At 42.3% G+C, this 19,545-nt stretch overlaps 1 protein-coding gene across 4 annotated transcripts in view; it reads right to left on the minus strand.

Annotated features, from left to right (window-relative positions):
• The window catches only part of FAM102B (family with sequence similarity 102 member B), a 90,029-nt gene that overhangs the window by 13,937 nt on the left and 56,547 nt on the right, over positions 1–19,545 (minus strand). For 3 of the 4 annotated variants that reach the window (XR_007411352.1, XM_035717925.2, XM_025417433.3), the window contains exons 4-8: positions 16,086–16,202; positions 12,218–12,264; positions 4,195–4,298; positions 421–516; positions 89–278 (exon numbers count right to left, since the gene is read on the minus strand). Coding sequence is in view for 3 of the 4 variants with exons in the window: in XM_035717925.2 (XP_035573818.1) it covers positions 89–278; positions 421–516; positions 4,195–4,298; positions 12,218–12,264; positions 16,086–16,202 (554 nt within the window). In the remaining variant the exon portion in view is untranslated. The remainder of the gene's footprint in view (positions 1–88; positions 279–420; positions 517–4,194; positions 4,299–12,217; positions 12,265–16,085; positions 16,203–19,545) is intronic. The other variant, XM_025417435.3, reaches the window with a different exon arrangement.

The following is a 19,545-nucleotide window of genomic DNA, read 5'->3' on the forward strand; positions in this document are numbered from 1 at the left end:
AAAAGTTTCCTCCTTTTTCTTATGTTATGAAGACAAAGTTGTTTTTTTTTTTTTTTTCTCCCGCTTTACATGCAGACTGAAAGGATACCTGCTGAGCAGTTCTGAAGCTGTATCTTCTCTGCCGGCTGTATCAAGATTTGGTTCGGCTATTTTTTGCTCAACTTCATCACACGGTTCTAGAATGCTTTCGATTCCTGTTGATGTGCTTCCCACTGACGTGTTTCTCCTGTGGCAGAGCTCCGAGAAACTGGATGACCGGGAGTGGCATGTGCTATACCCTGCCAGAGAAGAGCGCTTTGGATAAACTACGGCTATCAACTACAGTGCAATCAAGTTTTCTTCTCCCACACCCCAGCAGTTTCAAGTAATCCTCTAGAGTCATAAATGTCAAGGGAATTCAACGGCTCCGTTAGCCTCTACCTGATACTTTCGACTGCTGGCTGGCATAGCTTGATGTTCTAGAATGACCACAGGCACCAAGTTCCTCGGGAACGGAGGCACTCTTCGCTGAAAGATCTGTAATATGTTATAATGCGATGTTACTATTACTGTTGACAAGTCAATGGTCAGTTTGTATTCTTATCTGCAGATTTTAGAAACTGCCAAGTTCATTATCCAGAAAAATTAGTTACCAAGTGAAAGAGACCCTTTTAAATTGGCACAATTAAACAACCGCTTAGCAAGAAATACAAAAAAACTTAAATACCTTAGTTTATTAAAGAAATAGGTTTTTTTTTTTTTCATAAGATTTGACAGCACTCTATCTTAAAACCATTTCGCTTCTTACGTTCAGTATTTCTCTAATAAAAATGAGTCAGATGTATTCTTATATTCACAAAATAGCCAGGTTTGGGTATGCTTTTTGAGGAAACCTTGCTCTCAGAAACCCCATCACGGCAGTAAACTAAAGAGTACTTTGTTACTTTCATGTTAGTGTTGCTAGTGCTAGGCTATAATTTGGGCAAATGTCTGTGGTTTAAATCAACACAGCATGGAGTGTAGCAGTGACAATAAAAGAATAAAAGTTCTCAGGAACTGATTATAGTATTTAGTTTCAAAGTAAATGCACCAAAAAAAAAAAAAAAAAAAGGCCCCAAAGCCAACCCAGTGTCAAAGCCATTCCTAGCAGTTCCCTGATAATATGCATATTCCAGATGCCAATTATGTCTTTCCAGAACCAGGTTCCCCAGAATGCAAAACTGTGGCCATTTCCATTATCATGAAATATTTAGAAACTAGAACTGATTTTTCACGTTAGAGGCAATTGGAAGCCAACTGAGTAACACAGCAATGATAGCAGCAGTTCTATAAATGATATTGGATGCAGCCAGACCAAAAAATGCTGCCAAACAAGCAAGCTACTGGGGCGACCTAGCCCTTCTACAAAGGTTTCTCACTTCTGACAGGCCAAAAGATAGAAATCCAAACCAGCAAATCTAGTCCTGTGTTTAGGACACAAAAGTGAGCTACAGCAAGATCGAAACCCAGTATTGGCTCATATTGAGAACTATATAGGACTGACCATTTACTCCTAGAGTTGGCTCAGATTTTAATTTATCCATTTATCTATTGGTTTTCAAAATTTATTCATTCAATAATTATTTGTTTTCACCAAGTCAGGTGCCAATAGACAAGACATAGGGGGTACAAAATGCTCAGGGCACCTGGGTGGCTCGGTGGTTGAGCATCTGCCTTTGACTCAGGTGGTGATCCCGGGTTCCTGGGATGGAGTCCCCATCGGGCTCCCCAGGGGGGAGCCTGCTTCTCCCTCTGCCTATGTCTCTGCCTTTCTCTGTGTCTTTCATGAATAAATACAATCTTAAAAAAAAAAAAACAAAATAAGGGGCAGCCTGGGTGGTTCAGTGGTTTAGCGCCGCCTTCAGCCCAGGGCCTGATCCTGGAGACCTGGGATCGAGTCCCATGTTGGGCTCCCTGCATGGGGCCTGCTTCTCCCTCTGCCTGTGTCTCTGCCTCTCTCTGTGTGTCTCTCATGAATAAATAAAATCTTTAAAAAAAATAAAAAAATAAAAAAATGCTCAGAGGTTAGAGGTAGAAGCAGTTAGAATACAATGTGGCAAGCACTAAAATACAAGCTTCAAAGGACAAGTACCCTTGAACACTACCTGGTGGTGGGGGGGGCACAGCTTCAAAGAGGAGGTTAACTCTAGGTCTTTAACAGTGTATACGAACTCTAGCAAGACTTGGTTGGGAAAAGGATTCCTCATTTGCAGTGAGCAGACAGTCTGGTACAGTCAGAACATTGGGTAGTTGGGCAGATGACTGAAGGGAAAAGAGAGATGAACAGATGCCTGGTAGTGAGGGCTTTCTACGGGTTTAATGAAGGAAATAATTCAATGGCTTTCAGCAAGGGTGTGACATGACCAAATCTACATCCTGACAGCAGGATGAACAGTGGGTGAAGTGAAGGTTTTCAGAGTAACCCAGTTGAGAGTAAGAGGTGGTCAGCAGGCACAAGTGGCTGGGCTCGACTTGCTAGGGTAAGAAAGACAAGATGCAGGAGGAAGAGTTGGGAAGACTTGTGCCAGGTGCGCAGACCCTGAGGTGCCTGAGGACATCCATTTGCTATGCAGTGAATTTTTCCTGTGCCCCTGGCATTATGCTAGAGGTACAAAGACAAAACCTGATTGGGAAGAACTTGGAATCTAGCCGAGGAGAAAGGATCTCTGGGATCACACCCCGGGCCAAAGGCTGTGTTAAACCACTGAGCCACACAGGCTGCCCTTAGCCGAGGAGAAAGGAACAGATGGATTTCAGTATAACACGGAAGGAACATGAAGTGGGCCTTCCCAAAAAGCATTTGGCAATGTGCACCTGGAGTTTAGGAGGGAGGTCTGGAGGCAACACAGATCTGTAAACCAAAGCTTTTGATTTATATTCACTTTTACATTTATGTGATAGTTAAATCCAAGGCTATAGAGGATATTGTGCAGGGACAGTGAGTAGAGGGAACAGAACCTTGTGAAACCTCAGTATTTAAGAGGAAGGTGGAAGAAGATGAAGAGGCCTCTGAGGAGCTAGGGAAGGAAAGGTCAGAGAAGTGGGGACAAAGGGAAAAGAAGGCTTCAAGAAAGAGGCCACATCAGTTGAGAGCAGAAGAAATGCCCACAGGTGGTTTTGACAGTCATGTTACTGGAGGCATCACAAGGCAGGGCAGAAGCCAGAAGCCAGGTGGCACACGTATTTAGGGATAGACACCCAGCAGGTTCTTCCTAGAAGTCTGGCTATAATAGGTGTGAGAGAGGGGAGGGGAAGACGGGAGAAGCAGGGGAGGCAAGGCCACAGAAAGAAGAGCACAAACCCACAGAAGAGCAGTAGACAGAGGATGTAGGGTCAGTGAGTTTTGTTTGTTTTTAAATAAAGAATTCAGAATATTTAAGTACTGCAGAGGAGGAGCTAATGGAAAGGTTGAAAGTCGAAAAGGATTCACTGATCCTAAATCAGGAGATTTGTAGTCCTTATTATCTGTAAGAAACCTTATCTTTGCATATCTGGAAAGGTGGTGCAAGTGTTAATCCGCATCACTACACCCTTCTTTTTGTTCTTACAAATAAGAGCCCTCCTCACATCATATGAGAGAAGGAAGGAAACTCCTAAATCCTTTTTCTTTCAGCCAATTTAACATTTTCCCCGCCCTGTTTGGCTCCCAGAGCCCACTCTGACTGTGGCTGGGAGTGTCCCGGTGTGGCCCGGGGCCCAGCAGCATCAGTGTCCCTGGGGAACCAGGTAATGCAATTAGGCCCCAACCCTGACCCACCGAATCAATTGTCTGGCTGCAGGTTTAACGAGCGAGCACACCAGGTGAACTCTGATGTCCACTCGTGTTTGGGAACCACCGACAGACAAACGTGATCCACGGAGGAGAAGCAACGTCTGACAGCTGGCTGGCGCAGTGGGCCAACTACTGTAGTATCCTGGGGCGTCTGGAGGGCCGCGGTACACAACGGGGGCGTGTGTCACTGCAACATCTAGCTCTTAATCTGTCAGGGCCTAACGTTTTAGACAAATGAAGCATTGGCTTAACCAAAAATTACATACTTAATACTGCAAAATTAAAACTCTTTCTGGCACATTTCAAGCCATCTACCCACAGAATTTTAAATGTGGGTGGGACTCTGGGAATCTTTTAGGGTGTCTAATAGGGAAAAAACAAAACAATGAGCCACACACCCATACCTGCTATTCCAAGATGGATTTTGAGAGTCTCTCCACCTTTTCTGTCCTCTTCCAGAGATTCAGATTCACCAGCAATTGGTATAGACATCGATGTAGAAGGAGGCCTATGAGTAAATAGTTCTAAGGATCAGAACTTGATTGACAGATGAATGAATCTGAAAGCTTCAAACAGTGTTAAAGACTGGTCGTGAAGTCAGTACACAGCCTTAAGTAAGGTGCCTGCTTTAATGTTACCTTTTTGAGGGTGAGTGTAAGAAAAATCAACAAATACAGGAAGCCCGGGTGGCTCAGCGGTTTAGCACCGCCTTCAGCCCAGGGCCTGATCCTGGAGACCTGGGATCGAGTCCCGCATCGGGCTCCCTGCATGGGGCCTGCTTCTCCCTCTGCCTGTGTCTCTGCCTCTCTCTCTCTCTCATGAATAAATAAAATCTTAAAAAAAAAATCAACAAATACTTTATGTAACAGCATCCTCAAAACTGGCATAAGATTCATGGGGGAAGAAAAGGATTTTTGCTCAACAGGAGCTGTGCGGCTAGAAAAGGGCACTGCCTTCACAGAGTCTGGGAAAGACAGGGGGGCTCTGTGTATCCCCAGCACCATCGGGTAAGATGCTTCAACCGTCAACTCTCAGAGAAGACAGGGAGGTGTCGGAGGCAGAGAAGGGCATCAAGCCCCCCGTATGTGAGGTTGGCAGAGGTTGGTGGGGGGAATACCTCATGCTTCCTGCTCCATGGCCCAAGTTCCCTTGCTGGTACCCATGGTTTTAACTTCTGCCTTCTCTGTGAACAGTTTCCTTGCCCCAGGGGGAGTCTGTAAAAAGCTCCAGTTGTATAGATTTGCTTTTTGGGCTGGATTCTCTGGGGGTAGGTGATGGATACATTTTCACTGGCTAATTCAAGGCTCCTATCTCCATGTGGAAGCTGTGAAGCAGGGAGGGGCTAGTTTGAGTTCTAACAAGAACTTTTCTTCATTTAAAAAAAGAAGACATCCCTAACCTTTTGAGGTTGATAGTCTATAAAAAACAAACAAACAAACAAACAAACAACCACACATCTTGCAGCACCTGGGTGGCTCAGTGGTTGAGCATCTGCCTTTGGCTCAGGTTGTGATCCTGAGGTCCTGGGATCAAGTCCTGCATCGGACTCCCTCTGCCTCTCTCTGTCTCTCATGAATAAATAAATTAAAAAAAAAAAAAAACAAAAACCACATCTTTCTAGAGACTATCCCTGGGTGACCTGAGATAAAATAGGAAGGTGGCTGAAGGGATCATGAAGCTAACCTACTACTGCAATCCTTTTTTTGCTTCTGTTATTCTATATTTATTGAAATTCAAAACAAACCAGCAAAGTACTGCCAAAACAGAGATAACTAAAATAAACTAGGAAAGAGTTTCCAAAATAAAGATGACCAAAAATTGGCCTGAGTATATTAGTTCTCTCTTGTTGCTGTAACACATCACCACAAACTTAGAGAACTTAACACAAATTTATTACCTTACATTTCTGTAGGTTAGAGGTCTGACATAGGTTCTACTGGACTAAAATCAAGGTGTTGGAAGGACCACATTTCTTCCTGGAGGCTTTAGGAGAGAACCTGTTCCTGTCTTTTACGACTTCCGGAGACCACCTACATTCCTTGGCTCATGGCTCCTTCTTCCATCTTCAAAGCTAGAAAGGTTGCATCTCTCTCTGACTGTTCTGTATTTCACATTTCTCTCTGACTCTGACACTCTTCCAATTACCTTTTCCCTTGGGTTATACCTCTTCCCTTTAAGGACGCTTGGGATGGTATTGGGCCCATCTGGAAAACCCAGAATAATCTCCTTATTTTTAGGTCAGCAGATTAGTACCTTAATTCCACTTGCCACCTTATTTTCCTTTGCCATTTAACCCAACATATTCACAGGTCCTGGGGATTAGGAGGTAGATATCTTTGTGATAAGGGGTGCGGGTGGGTGGGTGGACGTTAAATGCTACTCTAATGCCACACATTAAATACATCACAGTTTAATAATTTCATGATAGTTCAATTGTCATTCAGTTGCCTTAATCTACAGACTTTATCTTTTTAACCTTTATAAAACATTAAACCAGATGAAACAGTAACAAAAAAATGTAAAGCAATACAAAATTGTACATTACAATTGGTTACACAGATTCTCTCATATTTTTCCTATTCATCATCTCTTCTCAGCCTCCACTAATTACTTCTGTTTGGTCTTTGTTTTGTTTTTAATATTTTATTTATTCATGAGAGACACAGGCAGAGGGAGAAGCAGGCTCCCTGTGGAGAGCCTGATGCAGGATTCAATTCCGGGATCACAACCTGAGCTGAAGGCAGACACTCAACCGCTGAGCCACCTGGGGGCCCTCTGTTTGGTCTTTGTACCTCATGACCATAAGAGTCTCCTAGCTAGTCCGCCTCTCTCTACCCATGCTACTGTCACTGTGCTCTTTCTGAAGTGTGCACATGAACACGTTACTCTCTGATTTAAAACACTTCAATAGCTCCTTCCAGATAAAGTTCAAACTCCTTAGAATGGTAATACAAGGCCCTTTGCAGTCTGGTCTTGGCAACCTCTTAAATTACCAAAGGCTGGATTTTTAAATAATGTAAAACGATAGTAGAACCCTCCCCCAGCCCCACCCCGCATTTGTATTCCATAAGAAAAAGTAATATGCAAAACAAATACACTTGGAGAGTGTATTTTATCATGGATGGTGACTCATGCCCACCTGTCCTATCTTTTTAATGCCAGGTACTTTGTTTTTCCTTTCACAGGTGGCCTCATTTTCTTTTTTAAGATTTTATTTATTCATGAGAGACATAGAGCGAGAGGGAGAGAGAGGCAGAGACACCGGTAGAGGGAGAAGCAGGCTCCATGCAGGGAGCCCGACATGGGACTCGATCCTGGGTCTTCAGGATCACGCCCTGGGCTGAAGGCGGCGCTAAACCGCTGAGAGGTGGCCTGATTATAGTATCTCCATCCCTCAACCTCTTTGACCTGTTTTCCAACCTTCAGAGCTCCCAGTCTGTGGCTTCTTTCTTTCTCCCCCTTATCAGTCTCCCTCTGGCTCCACTCTTTCCTGTCCAGCCTGACTTCAGGGCCACACCCCTTTTAGCAATTGACCTTCAGTTTGGTACACCTTGTTCTGCAGGTTCAAACAACTTAAAGAACCCCAATCTTTGATAGATGTTAGCCTTTAAAAAAAAATTATTTATTCATGAGAGACACAGAGAGAGAGGCAGAGACATAGGCAGAGGGAAAAGCAGGCTCCTCGCAGGGAGCCTGATGCAGGAATCAGTTCCAGAACCCCTGGATCATGACCTGAGCTGAAGGCAGACACTCAACACTGAGCCACCCAGGTACCCCAAATTTTAGCCTTCTTCATTAACTGCTCAAATACTGGGGCAACTAAGCATTATGGAGAAAATTCATTAACCATGGGGACTGATACTAAGGCAGACTTACAATTTAAAATCTTAGCTGGGGGCGCCTGCGTGGCTCATTCTGTTAAGCGACAGCCTTTGGCTCAGGTCACCATCCTAGGGTCCTGGGATGGAGCCCTGCATGGGCCTCCCTGCGCAGCGGGGGAGCCTGCTTCTCCCTCTGCCCCTCCCCCCACTCGTGCTCTTTTTCTCTCTCACTCTCTCACAAAAACAAATAAATAAAAACCTTAAAACAAAATAATAAAAAAATAAAATCTTAGCTGGGCCTTGAAAGCTCTAAGTCTCCCTAGACAACTCAGTCGGGTCTAATAAATAATCAGAGTACTCATTACCCCTTTTTGTTCTGAAAATGTATTTGTATCCCTTATCAGAAAGTGTTTAATATAGCTGAATTACACAATGAAAGAGATGGGATTTCAACTTCACAGTAATGTTTAGAGTATGTGAAAAATGACCTAAATGACAATGTATTCATGTCCTGTAACAATGCCACAAACTCATGCAAGCCATTTTCTTTTCCTGGAGTGTCTTTACCTACCTCTTCTGCTGCATAATTTCCTATTCATCCTCTTAAAATTAGTTCAGTGTCACTCCCTCAGTGAAGACTTATCCTGGCTTTCAAGAAAAAGTAGTCCTCTATGCCTTGATAGCATCATGTTCTGTGTCCATCTCCCACATTATTAGTGAATCCTTCAGAGCAGGGGCTTGTCTTACTTAATTTGGTAAATGTTAGCACATAGTAGACAATGCACGAATCTTGGGACCTTGGACAAATTAGTACCTTAACCTCTGAGCCTCAAGGTCCTCACTTAAAAAACATGGATAATGCATCACAGTTGTTTCGAGAATTAAATTGGGATTTAATAGTCATTAAATCATTTTGACAAATAGTTAATTTCCTTCCTTCTAGAATCTGAATGCTCCAGAGCCCTTGCTGCTCAAGAGGATTACATCATCCCCAGATCTGCTTTACCATCAAATTGTCAGGTGCCAGGGTAGCATATAATTTCTCTCTCGAACTATCCTTTTTCTTTATTAGCACTAGTGGTTGGGCTTTCTTTTCTGCCAGTTTCATTCTTTTACAACAGTTAGTGGATATTTGATGAGTTGCAGAGAACTACAAAACGGAGTTTAGGGCAGGTAGTTAGAGGCTGACTGACCAGCTGTCTTATCCATAAATACAGGCCCTAAGGTATGAAATTTGTCTTTCAGAAAAATAATTACAAATAATTACAAATTACGTTACAGATCCTCTGCTCATAAAATATCAAAACTAGAGTTTTAAAGCTGAGAATGCTAACAACCTGCTGTCTTCTCGTTAGTTTCTCCAGTAGGTTTTTAAAAACTTTACATCATGAAAAATTCAAAGACAGACAAAAGCAGAGAGAATAGTAGAATGAAGCTTCCCAACATCTAGGTCTTATGGACAAATAGTTGTGTTAGTCAATTGCTTTGTGCTTTAGCTCCTCATCTGTAAGATGAGAACTTGGATTTTATGATACTTTTAAAACTGGCTTTGTGAAGGTCCCTTAGAGAGTTTAGGGGTAGTAAAGTACTGTATCTTTTTGCTCCTCAACAGAAAAATGTTACATACCAGGATTTATAATATTCTAGGAAAAATAAAGTCCCTGGACTAGAAAACTTCCAACATTCTTTTTAGCTCTAAAGTACTGTGATTTTACCTTTCTGATATATACTGAAATGTAATCTAATAAAAATAATTTACTTTTTATATCAGAGGTTTAAACACTTTCCTATTCAGTCCATACTCAGCAAACGCATGGAAATGTTACAGCTGCCCTTTTTCTACTGATGTGTACGATTTCAGATGTTCAGAGAAAAGAGACAATAAATATTGGGGGTTTGGTTCTCTTGAAAAATACTTTCAGGTATCCTGGGATTAGGTTTATAACGAGTTATAAACATCGTTTTCTATAAATATAAACCCTAGACTGTCAGAATTACATTCCTGGAGATAATACAGAACATAAAATGATCTATTTTTGAAACTCTCATACAGAGTTTCTGCCTCTCTGTATGTCTCTCATGAAGAAATAAATAAAATCTTAAAATTATTTTAGGGTGAAAAGAGAGCATGGGGGAAGGGGCAGAGGAGAGATAATCTCAAGGAGACTCCTTGCTAAACACAGCACCTCATGCAGGGCTTGATCTCATGACCCTGAGATCATGACCCAAGACGAAATCAAGAGTCAGACACACTCAACCCACTGAGCCACCCAGGCAGCCCTGCACATTACTATTAAAAACATGAATTTGGGGACCTGGGTGGCTCAGTCAGTTAAGTGACTGCCTTTGGCTCAGGGTCCTGGGATTAAGTCCCATGTTGGGACTCTGCTCAGTGGGGAGTCTGCTTTTCTCTTTGCCCCTCACTCCAGCTCATGCTTGTTCTCTTTCTCTCTCTCTTGCAAAAATAAATAAAAATCTCTAAAAAACCAAAAAAAAACCTATGAAGTTGATGCATAGGGAAATAATTAAGGTTTTCTTTTCTAAGTGCATTTTCTCAGATATTTAAATAATATATAATTGACTTTCTTTTTTAATTGTCTTCAGGATTGCTAATGAGCAATCCTATTGCTTCTTCCCATTCAGTTCACTCTTCTATGCTCTGAGAGGACTTTAACACATCTTTCCTCAAACCCCCACCTCCCATCTTTCCCATTCCCACCCTTCAGTGATCTTGTTTCCTATATCACTGAGAAATCAGGAGCAATTTGAAGATAGCTTCTATAGGCTCCCACTTTTCACATAACTGCATCTGAAGCCATATTCTTTGCCTTCATTCCTCTCAACAATCCAAGGACACTGTCTAGCAACTGTCCTTTTTCTCTCTGACCCACATTTCTCCTTCTCTACTGAACCATTCATATCAGTATACAAATAAGCTGTATTCTCTCCCATCTTAAAAAAACCCCAAAGACTTGACCTTGACCCCATTTCCTCTTTTTATTTGTAACTCCATTCTGTTCCTTTTTTTTTGCAACAAAATTCCTCATAAGAATTGTTTATACTGTCTCCAATTTTTCTCCTCCCAAGCCCTCTTTAACCCACCCCAATAAGGCTGCAGGCTCAGAGCATTCTACCAAAGTGCTTGTTGAAGGCACCAATGGTCTCTGTATTGCAGATCCAGAGGTCAATTCTCAATCCTCATCTGCCATGATCCACTTCCGTGGTGTGGGACAGAGCCAATTACACTCTCCTTCTTGAAACACATCTTTCACTTGGTTTTCAGGGCAGTCCTCTCCTTTGGTTCCTCCCTCCTCTCACAGTTGCTCCTTTGCTGGTTCTTCCTTGTCTCCCCAATCTCCAGCACCCTGGAGTGTCCCACTCCTCTTTATTTATACTTACTCCCTCTATGTCATTTAATCAAATCTCATGGCTTTAACTACTGTGTGCTGATGATGTCATGATTTCCAAATCTGTATCTCTAGCCTGGCCCTCCCCATTGAACTCTGTAGTGCTATATCCAACTGCCTACTTGATGTGCCTGGTTGGATGTTTAATAGGGATCTCCAACAGAGGATGTCCAACACCCAAGTTCCCAACCTCTAACCTATTCCTTTTAGAGGCTTTCTCATTTCAATAAATGAGTTACTCAGGCCCCAAACCTTGGACTACTCAAATAGCCTCCTAATTCATCTATCTGTTTCTGCCCTTGCTCCCACTGTTGTTCCTACAAATTGTCTATTCTCTATCCAGCAGCCATAAGTCAGATAATTTTATTCCCCTGCTTGAAACCCTCCAGTGGCTTTTTATTTTACTAAGTTATAAGTGGCCTCGGAGACTCTTTATCATCTGATCTCATCTCCTATCCCCCTCTTGCTTATTCTTTCTGTTCTAGACATACTAGTCTCTTGGCAGCTCCTTGGACATGCCAACACACTCCTCCCTCCAGGCCTTTACTCCTGTTTCTTCTACCTCAAATGCTCTTTCCTCAAATGTCTGCATGGCTTCCCACCCCTGTCAAGTCTCTGCTCAAATACCATCTCTGCCAAGGAAGACTTTCTTGACTACTCTATAAGACAGCAACCCTTCTCCCCACTATGTCCACCTACCCTGCATTATTTTTCTCCAAAGCACTCATTGCCATCTTTAAATTATACATTTATTTATTAGTTTGTTGTTTGTTTTCCTCCTAAGAATATATGCTCCAAGAGGTCAGAGACTCAGTCTATTTTTTTCACTGCTGTTTCTTTAGTGTCCATAACAGGACCTTACACATGGTAAGGCACGTAACAGGTATTTGTTGAAGAAATGACTAAGTCCACCAAAGTCAAATTAAAAAATTTAATTTGTATTGTTTCACCCAAAACTTGAAGATGATGAAGATGATGATGAAGATTATTTAAGATCTAGCTTAAATTAAGAGTGTGGGGGGCTCATTTAGTAAAAGCTTAATAGTAATTTCTATGTGGGTCAGGTCAGTATCTTAGGAAAAGAACCATCCCTTCACTGGTTAACAACAAAATATGAATGTAAAAATTTAAACAAAAAAATCACTATTATATTTTCAGATATTTCAGATAAATAATTCATTTACTGAGCATCAACTTACGTTTTAAAACATGGGTCACCAGACATCAGCTGCATACTGATCAAAACCTGGGTATTAGAGAAAGAAATATGATTATAAAACTTCCCTTGAGACGAGAAGCCATGTTCTGCTAATCCATGCATCCTCTACAGAACCTAGGCCAGTATTTCCTATTTAGAGATTATTAAATAAAACAATTGCTGAATTGGGTTACATCCAGTATTAAATTGCTGCTTTATACAGACACAGATTAAAAACCATTTTTTAACATTCAAACTTTGTAATGGCAAAAATTGGAGTGGGAAACATGGACATGGAGAGCAAGTGTTGTACTAGGGACAGCCCTGTGGGCACATGCTGCCCTGGTCTCGGTTCTGTCTTTCCTCCAGGTTTCCTGTGGTGCTTGCTTAAGTGTCTGGAATGTTTCTCTCCACCTTGCCATGCTGACGCTTGACGGGGTGCCTGCAGTGGCCTGTGAGAGCACAACACTTCTGGCTTTTGCTCCAGCTTTAGAATTTAAAGCTTTGCTAATGCTTTCTGAAATGCTACTGTTCTCTAGCTGCTGACTGTCTCTTAAGACTCAGCCATAGGGGGATCCCTGGGTGGCGCAGCGGTTTAGCGCCTGCCTTTGGCCCAGGGCGCGATCCTGGAGACCCGGGATCGAATCCCACATCGGGCTCCCGGTGCATGGAGCCTGCTTCTCCCTCTGCCTGTGTCTCTGCCTCTCTCTCTTTCTCTCTCTCTCTCTCTCTCTCTCTCTGTGACTATCATAAATAAAAAAAAAAAAAAAAAAAAAAGACTCAGCCATAGGATCTTGTTATGTTCTTTAGGGACAGATAATGATAATAGTAGTAATAATAACATTAGCAGCATTTGTGATTTGAGAATTAATTATGTGTCAGGCATAAGCTAAATGCTTTATACTGCATGATTTTATTCAGTGTTCAAAACTCTTATGAGGGACTGATCCTTTCCTTTTAAGCTCAGGAGATTAAGTGATATTTTCAAGATCAGGGAGCTATAAAGGGCAGAGCAGAGATTAGAAACTAGGACTGCATAATACTGAGACTCATGGTCTCTATGAAGAAGAGAGTATTTTTATAATGTGCATATTTTCTACCTAGTGGCTGACTTGTAGACTTTAGAGCCTCATTTCTTTACGCTAGTGCCTCCACTACTGTTTTTTTTCTCTTTGAGTGCTACACTTATTAAATGTGTGACCTGGGCCTGCCATGCTGGCATCCTTAACCCCTCCGCTTTCACAGAACTCCACAGTCTGGTTTTCCACTACATCAAAATGTACTTTTGAATATCCTGAATGTCTCAGAAGGGATGGGGATGGCACATGCAGCTTTTAAGAAATTGTGTGGGAAAGCAGAACAGAGAGAGTGGGACAGTGGCTGGAGGAGGACAGAAGTGGTTTTGTTTTATTTATTTATTTTATTTTATTTTATTTTATTTTTTTATAAAGATATTTTTAAGATTTTATTTATTTATTCATGATAGACATAGAGAGAGAGAGAGGCAGAGACACAGGCAGAGGGAGAAGCAGGCCCCATGCAGGGAGCCCGATGCGGGACTCGACCCCGGGACTCCAGGATCGCGCCCCGGGCCAAAGGCAGGCGCTAAACCGCTGAGCCACCCAGGGATCCCGGTTTTGTTTTAAATACAGTAGATGTGAGTGGTGTGTGGAGATGCGAGGAGAAAAAAGGTATAAAATAGAGTATCTGAGAAACTGGGAAAGGATGCTTACAAAGGAAGTATAGTTGCTAGATGGTGGTGAGCAAGACTGTAGGAACAGCAACTGGATGGTTGTGTGATCTCTAACAATGTTCAGCAACTAGGATGCAGTCCCAGAGAGGGCAGTTGGAGTTTGAATGGGGTCAGGGATTTGCCAGGGGAGACCAATGAGGGAGATGGGTGAAGGAGCAAGGAGTATTTTTAAGCATAGGAGAATCATGGATTCTGGAATCTAAGCTGGATAAAGAGGGAAATAGAAGCAAGTGGAGGCTGGTAGAGAGTGAGAGAGCAGTAAGGTGAAGGATAGCTAAGTGAGTAGCAGAGCAAGAGAACTGGAAACATAAGAATATACTGTAGCAGAGGGGAACTCAGCTGGTGAAGTTTCTAGAGGTAAAAAAGTCTAGAGTGGCTATCGGGGAGGAATTGAGATGAATAAAAGGAAACAGTTGCTGGAGAAGGGTAGTTTAAGGAAAGGAGAGGCCTCAGGCACATAAAAGATCACCCAGAGGGGGAGAATACATAGAGAAGGCAGTCTACAAGGACAGATCACCTACCACATGGTGAAGTCACCAAAACATGATGACAGAAGGTCTGGAAAGAGAAACTGTGAGCCAGAAGCTACGTCATCAATGAGCAGGAGAGAGAGGTAACCAGATGGACAGGCGATAACAGAGCTCAGGCCGGGAGAGAATGTGAGAGCAGAATGGTGTGATCTACAAAAGAGTAAGTTATGGGGCTCCTGGGTGGCTCAGTTGGTTGAGTGTCCAATTCTTGGTTTCAGCTCAGGTCATGATCTCAGGGTTGTGAGACTGAGTCCTGTGTTGGTCTCTGTGCTCAGTGGGGGTATGCTTGAGGTTCTCTCTCTCTCTCTCTCCATTCTGTACCTGCCCCTGCTCATGCATGCATGTGTGACCACTCTTACTCTTTAAAATAAATAAATAAATCTAAAAAAAAAAGTTTGTTGTAGGACCATGTGGGAGAGATGGTGTGAAAAGATCAAAGGGGGGCCAGAAAGAAACTACTCCAGGAGTTGGCCCTAAGGAGTGGGGTGAGGATGGGGGAGTCTGAAATTAGAAAGTCATTTCAATTTCCAATGAAAATACTATAATTCAGAGAAGGATTACCAGTCCTCTTGCACTGCAAATATGAAGAAACTGAATTTAGTGGCTTGTTTGGGGTCAGTCTAAGAATGAACAGTGCAGTCTGTTCCTCTGAGTGTGGTGCTTGGACAGCATGGAAACATGAAACAACTGCTGACCACACAGCAGAAGGTACGCATTCTGGTCTTTGCTCTGCCACCGATGACTTTAGTCAGACACTTCATTGAGTCACAGCTGCTTCATTTATTCTAAATGGAGAGAATCCACCCCATCTATCCAACACTGTTAATGTCACACAGGTATATGTAAGTGCTCTGAAATTTTTTGTTATATTTACTGAAAACAAAGTCTAGAAAGTATAGGTATAGGGTAATTCTTTGCTCCACTAACTTCTGACCATCCAGTTTTTATTCTGAATTATTTTTCTTTCTTATCATTAGATAACTTACCATCATGGGGTAACCTAACTAAAATACAGCAAAAGGTCTGTCCAGTGAGTCTTACTAGGTAAAAGGCACTTATATTTTTTCAACTGGTCTCATTTACTACCCCCAGCAACTCTGAAGTGTATGTTCTTTCTGTCACCCCCGGAACAGGAAGCTGCTGATGGTCCTTGGAAACAACAGGGCGGATGCCTAAAGTGAGCTTCAGTGTCACTTTGCTAGTTACAGGAGAGCCCAGTGACTTTTCTGCGCCCTCCACAGCTGCTTGGGAAGTCACTTTTTGAGAGCGATAAATGTGTCTAAGGTGTTCACTCATCATGTTCCTTTCTCTCAATGAGCCCTTGCTGTAGCAATTCTAGGTACTATTCCCTGAATGTTCACAGCCCCAGAAACACCTTAGGATTGCGAAGGCGAACCTCTGTTCCCTTTCACTGCTCCTGTGACTTGGGTAGCTTCTACCCCTAGATGGTGAGTGCATATTTCAGTGGCTTGGTCAGTCTATGATCTCAGGACTGATTCCCATCTTGCCCTTGACTGGATATACCTTTGCTTATTTACAGGCAGAGATTCTCATTCGTTGACATGTAAATCTCAAAACGTGCTTACTTTAAGAATGGAATTATCCTGCCTTGTATTTTTGGTATCATAGCCTTCCAGTAAGCAGCGGCGGGTGGTATTTCCTGATCCAGCAAACTCTGCCAGGTTCAGATCTGCAAAGCCCAGCTATGAAAGGAAAGGGAATCATATTAATAGAATATCTACTAGGCTTCCATCATATTCTCCTTAAAATGAACATTCGATCCATGTTCTAAACAAGTTCTCTCAAACTTCAGTCATCTGCAGTTTTGGCCATCTGAACAAGATCTGCTCTACTGGTTGCTTATTTCATGTCTTTAGATGGGCTTGTTTCTTTGTAAAAAATTATTACCTATTCTATTCTTGTCTTAAGCAATGCAATCCCTGAAATCAGATTTGATGTGCTAAATATATATATTTTTCTGTACATACTGAAATATAGAACTGTTGAAATAAAAATAATGCTTATCAAACAATTAAAATCATTGCAAGTAGCAGTGGTACTCACCCCACACCATGGGAGGAAATAACAGCAGACCAATCATGGTCATTTGCAAATTCATAAAGCACACTGATCAGACTTTCTTCTCCCTATTCTGGTTCTGGCTCCTTTCCCAGTTAACCATTGCTGACTGCAGACAGTTGCAGGTTATTAAACTCTTACTTTTCATGCAAGAAATAGAATGATTTAAGTGCATCACGTGTTTTTCTTTGGTATAAGGCTGTTCTCCTTCACCACCTTCCACAACATTTGCCCTGCTGATCACACTTAAGCTAAAACTCTCATTATGAAACCTTCTTCTCCCCTTCCCCAAAGCTGTGCCCCACAGCCACCCTCTACGCTGCTCTCCAAAAGTTCAGCTTAAACCTGTTCTTCCCTTTCGTTACTACCCAGGTTCAGTCCCCATTTTCTGCAGCTACCAAAAATTGCCCTGTAGTCTTTCCTGCGATGTTGTTCAACCCTTATTTCTCACTTCCGAGTGGTACAAGAAATATGATTTGTTTTTTTTTTTTTTTTTTTTTTTTACAAACTAAGTCTGTTCCATTTTTTTTTTTTTTAATTTATGATAGTCACACAGAGAGAGAGAGAAAGAGGCAGAGACAAAGGCAGAGGGAGAAGCAGGCTCCATGCACTGGGAGCCCGATGTGGGATTCGATCCCGGGTCTCCAGGATCGCGCCCTGGGCCAAAGGCAGGCGCCAAATCGCTGCGCCACCCAGGGATCCCAAGTCTATTCCATTTTACATGACTAAATGCATATGGAGTCTTTTATTATAAACAACAAAGAATGTTTTAAGTTTGCAATTAAGCATATGTCCCTGAATACCTAATAAAAAGTATTAACCATTTCTCAAACACTGCTATAATATTAAGTTGCCTGTTTTAAGATTTTAAAACACATAAACACATACTGGATACATAAGAATGACATTCAAGATGAAGATTTTAACTACAGGCTGGAGCATTATTTTAGTAGCTTTTAACTGATACAAAAAGAATGAAAAATAAAACTTACAGGCCAGTTGAAGGGCCATGATTCCTAAACGCAATAGTAAGTCAGAACATATTAGGCCACAGTGACATCTACCTAATTTTCACATGGCTCCTCTGGCCTTACTGCCTTTTAGGGGTCCAACAGATCAGAAGAAAAGTCCGGATGTATCCAGGGAAAAGCCACATCTCAATGAGCCTGTGAAGATTCATGTGGCTATTTGATCACACATCATCTGAAGGCCCTATTTCATGCATTACCCATTCCCTTTAAACCTCTAGCATACCTCCTTTTCATCCAAACTCTCTGCTGATGCTTCCTAATTCACTCAGAAGATAAAAGCAATCAAAAGAGCGCTTAACTTCCACAAGCTCTTATTGTCAGCCACACCCATTCACCTGCTTGCAGCTATACCCTGAGTACTATAAATGAACTGGCTACACTCCAATCTGACCAGACACTCCCCTCCCTCCTGCCTACTCAAGTTTGTTGCTTCAAGAATTCCTCGGTCTCTTCTGCATTCTAGTTTCCCTTCTCTACGGAGCCATTCCCATTAGCTCACAAACATGCTAGAGTTTTTACCATCTTAAAGAACAAAAGATCTTGTCTTTTGCCTCCCCACCATCATTCAATGTTCTGATACTCCTTATTAGCAGAGCCCTGATTTTATTTTTATTTATTTTTTAAAGATTTTATTTATTTATTCATTAGAGACACACAGAGACAGAGAGAGAGGCAGAGACACAGGCAGAGGGAGAAGCAGGCTCCCTGCAGGAGCCCGACGCGGGACTAGATCCCAGGACCCCAGGATCACGCCCTGGGGCAAAGGCAGGCACCAAACCGCTGAGCCACCCAGGGATCCCAGAGCCCCAATTTTATTCAAATGTCCATCCTTAGCTCATCCATGTGCAAAAGGAAAGTAACCCGACCTCTAGCTCATTGTTAAATTGTGATTAGTCTAAGCTAGCCATGCAATCCATTTCTATTGCCCACGACTGGTTTAGAAGTGGGCATATGATTCAATTGTGGCCAATGAAAGGTATGAGGAAATCCTGAGGGCTGACTAGGAAAAGCTTTCTCACTCAAAGAAAGACACACATGGAGAAGCAGCTGGGTTTTGTCATATGTGAACGTGTGGACTAAAACTCAAACCATCTGGTGACAATGAGAAGAGCTAGCCAAGAACAAAGTCATCACACAGAGAATGGAAAAATGTAAAGAGAAAAGTAACATGGGTTCTTGATGACATCCTTCAGTCAGTGGATTAACTAATCCTGGAGCAGCTCTACCTCACATCTGCAGCTCCTTGTCATATCTACTTGCTTTGTGAAATTAAACAAACAAAAAAAGTATCTCTAAGTGAAGAGGATATTCTGTTACTTGTAGCAAAGACCACCTGACACTGCAACCAAGTCCTTTTAAGGAGTTACATACTTTTTTTTTTTTTTTAAGATTTTATTTATTTATTCATGAGAGACACAGAAAGAGAGGCAGAGACACAGGCAGAGGGAGAAGCAGGCTCCCTGGGGGTAACCTGATGGGGGACTCAATCCCAGGACTCTGGGATCATGCCCTGAGCCAAAGGCAGACACTCAACCACTAAGCCACCCAGGCGCCCCGGAAGTTAGGTAGACTTGATGGTTAAACTAGCGTCCTGGCTCAGGTGACTGAATTGACGGAGATACTATCAGAGACTGAAAATAAAAGAGGAGTCTGCGCATTTCTGGCAGTATTACTAATTACTTCTATTTGGCAAAAAGGTGAGCATACTCATTAGAAATTCCACATAGCTAGTAAAAGTATAAGGATAGTAGTGGTCATATATTACACAGTGCTAAGTGCGCACAGAGGAGAGGTCCTATTCCACTGGGGGGTGGGGGGAAATGGGATTGGTAATACTTCCCAGGGGAGACCGAATGAACAGATGCGATTGCTTAATGGAAACCAGAGATCATCTTCTAGCAGGGAAGCTGAAATATAAGAATAACATCCCCTAATC

This window comes from Canis lupus, chromosome 6, assembly GCF_003254725.2.
Source record: "Canis lupus dingo isolate Sandy chromosome 6, ASM325472v2, whole genome shotgun sequence".
NCBI lineage: Eukaryota > Metazoa > Chordata > Mammalia > Carnivora > Canidae > Canis > Canis lupus.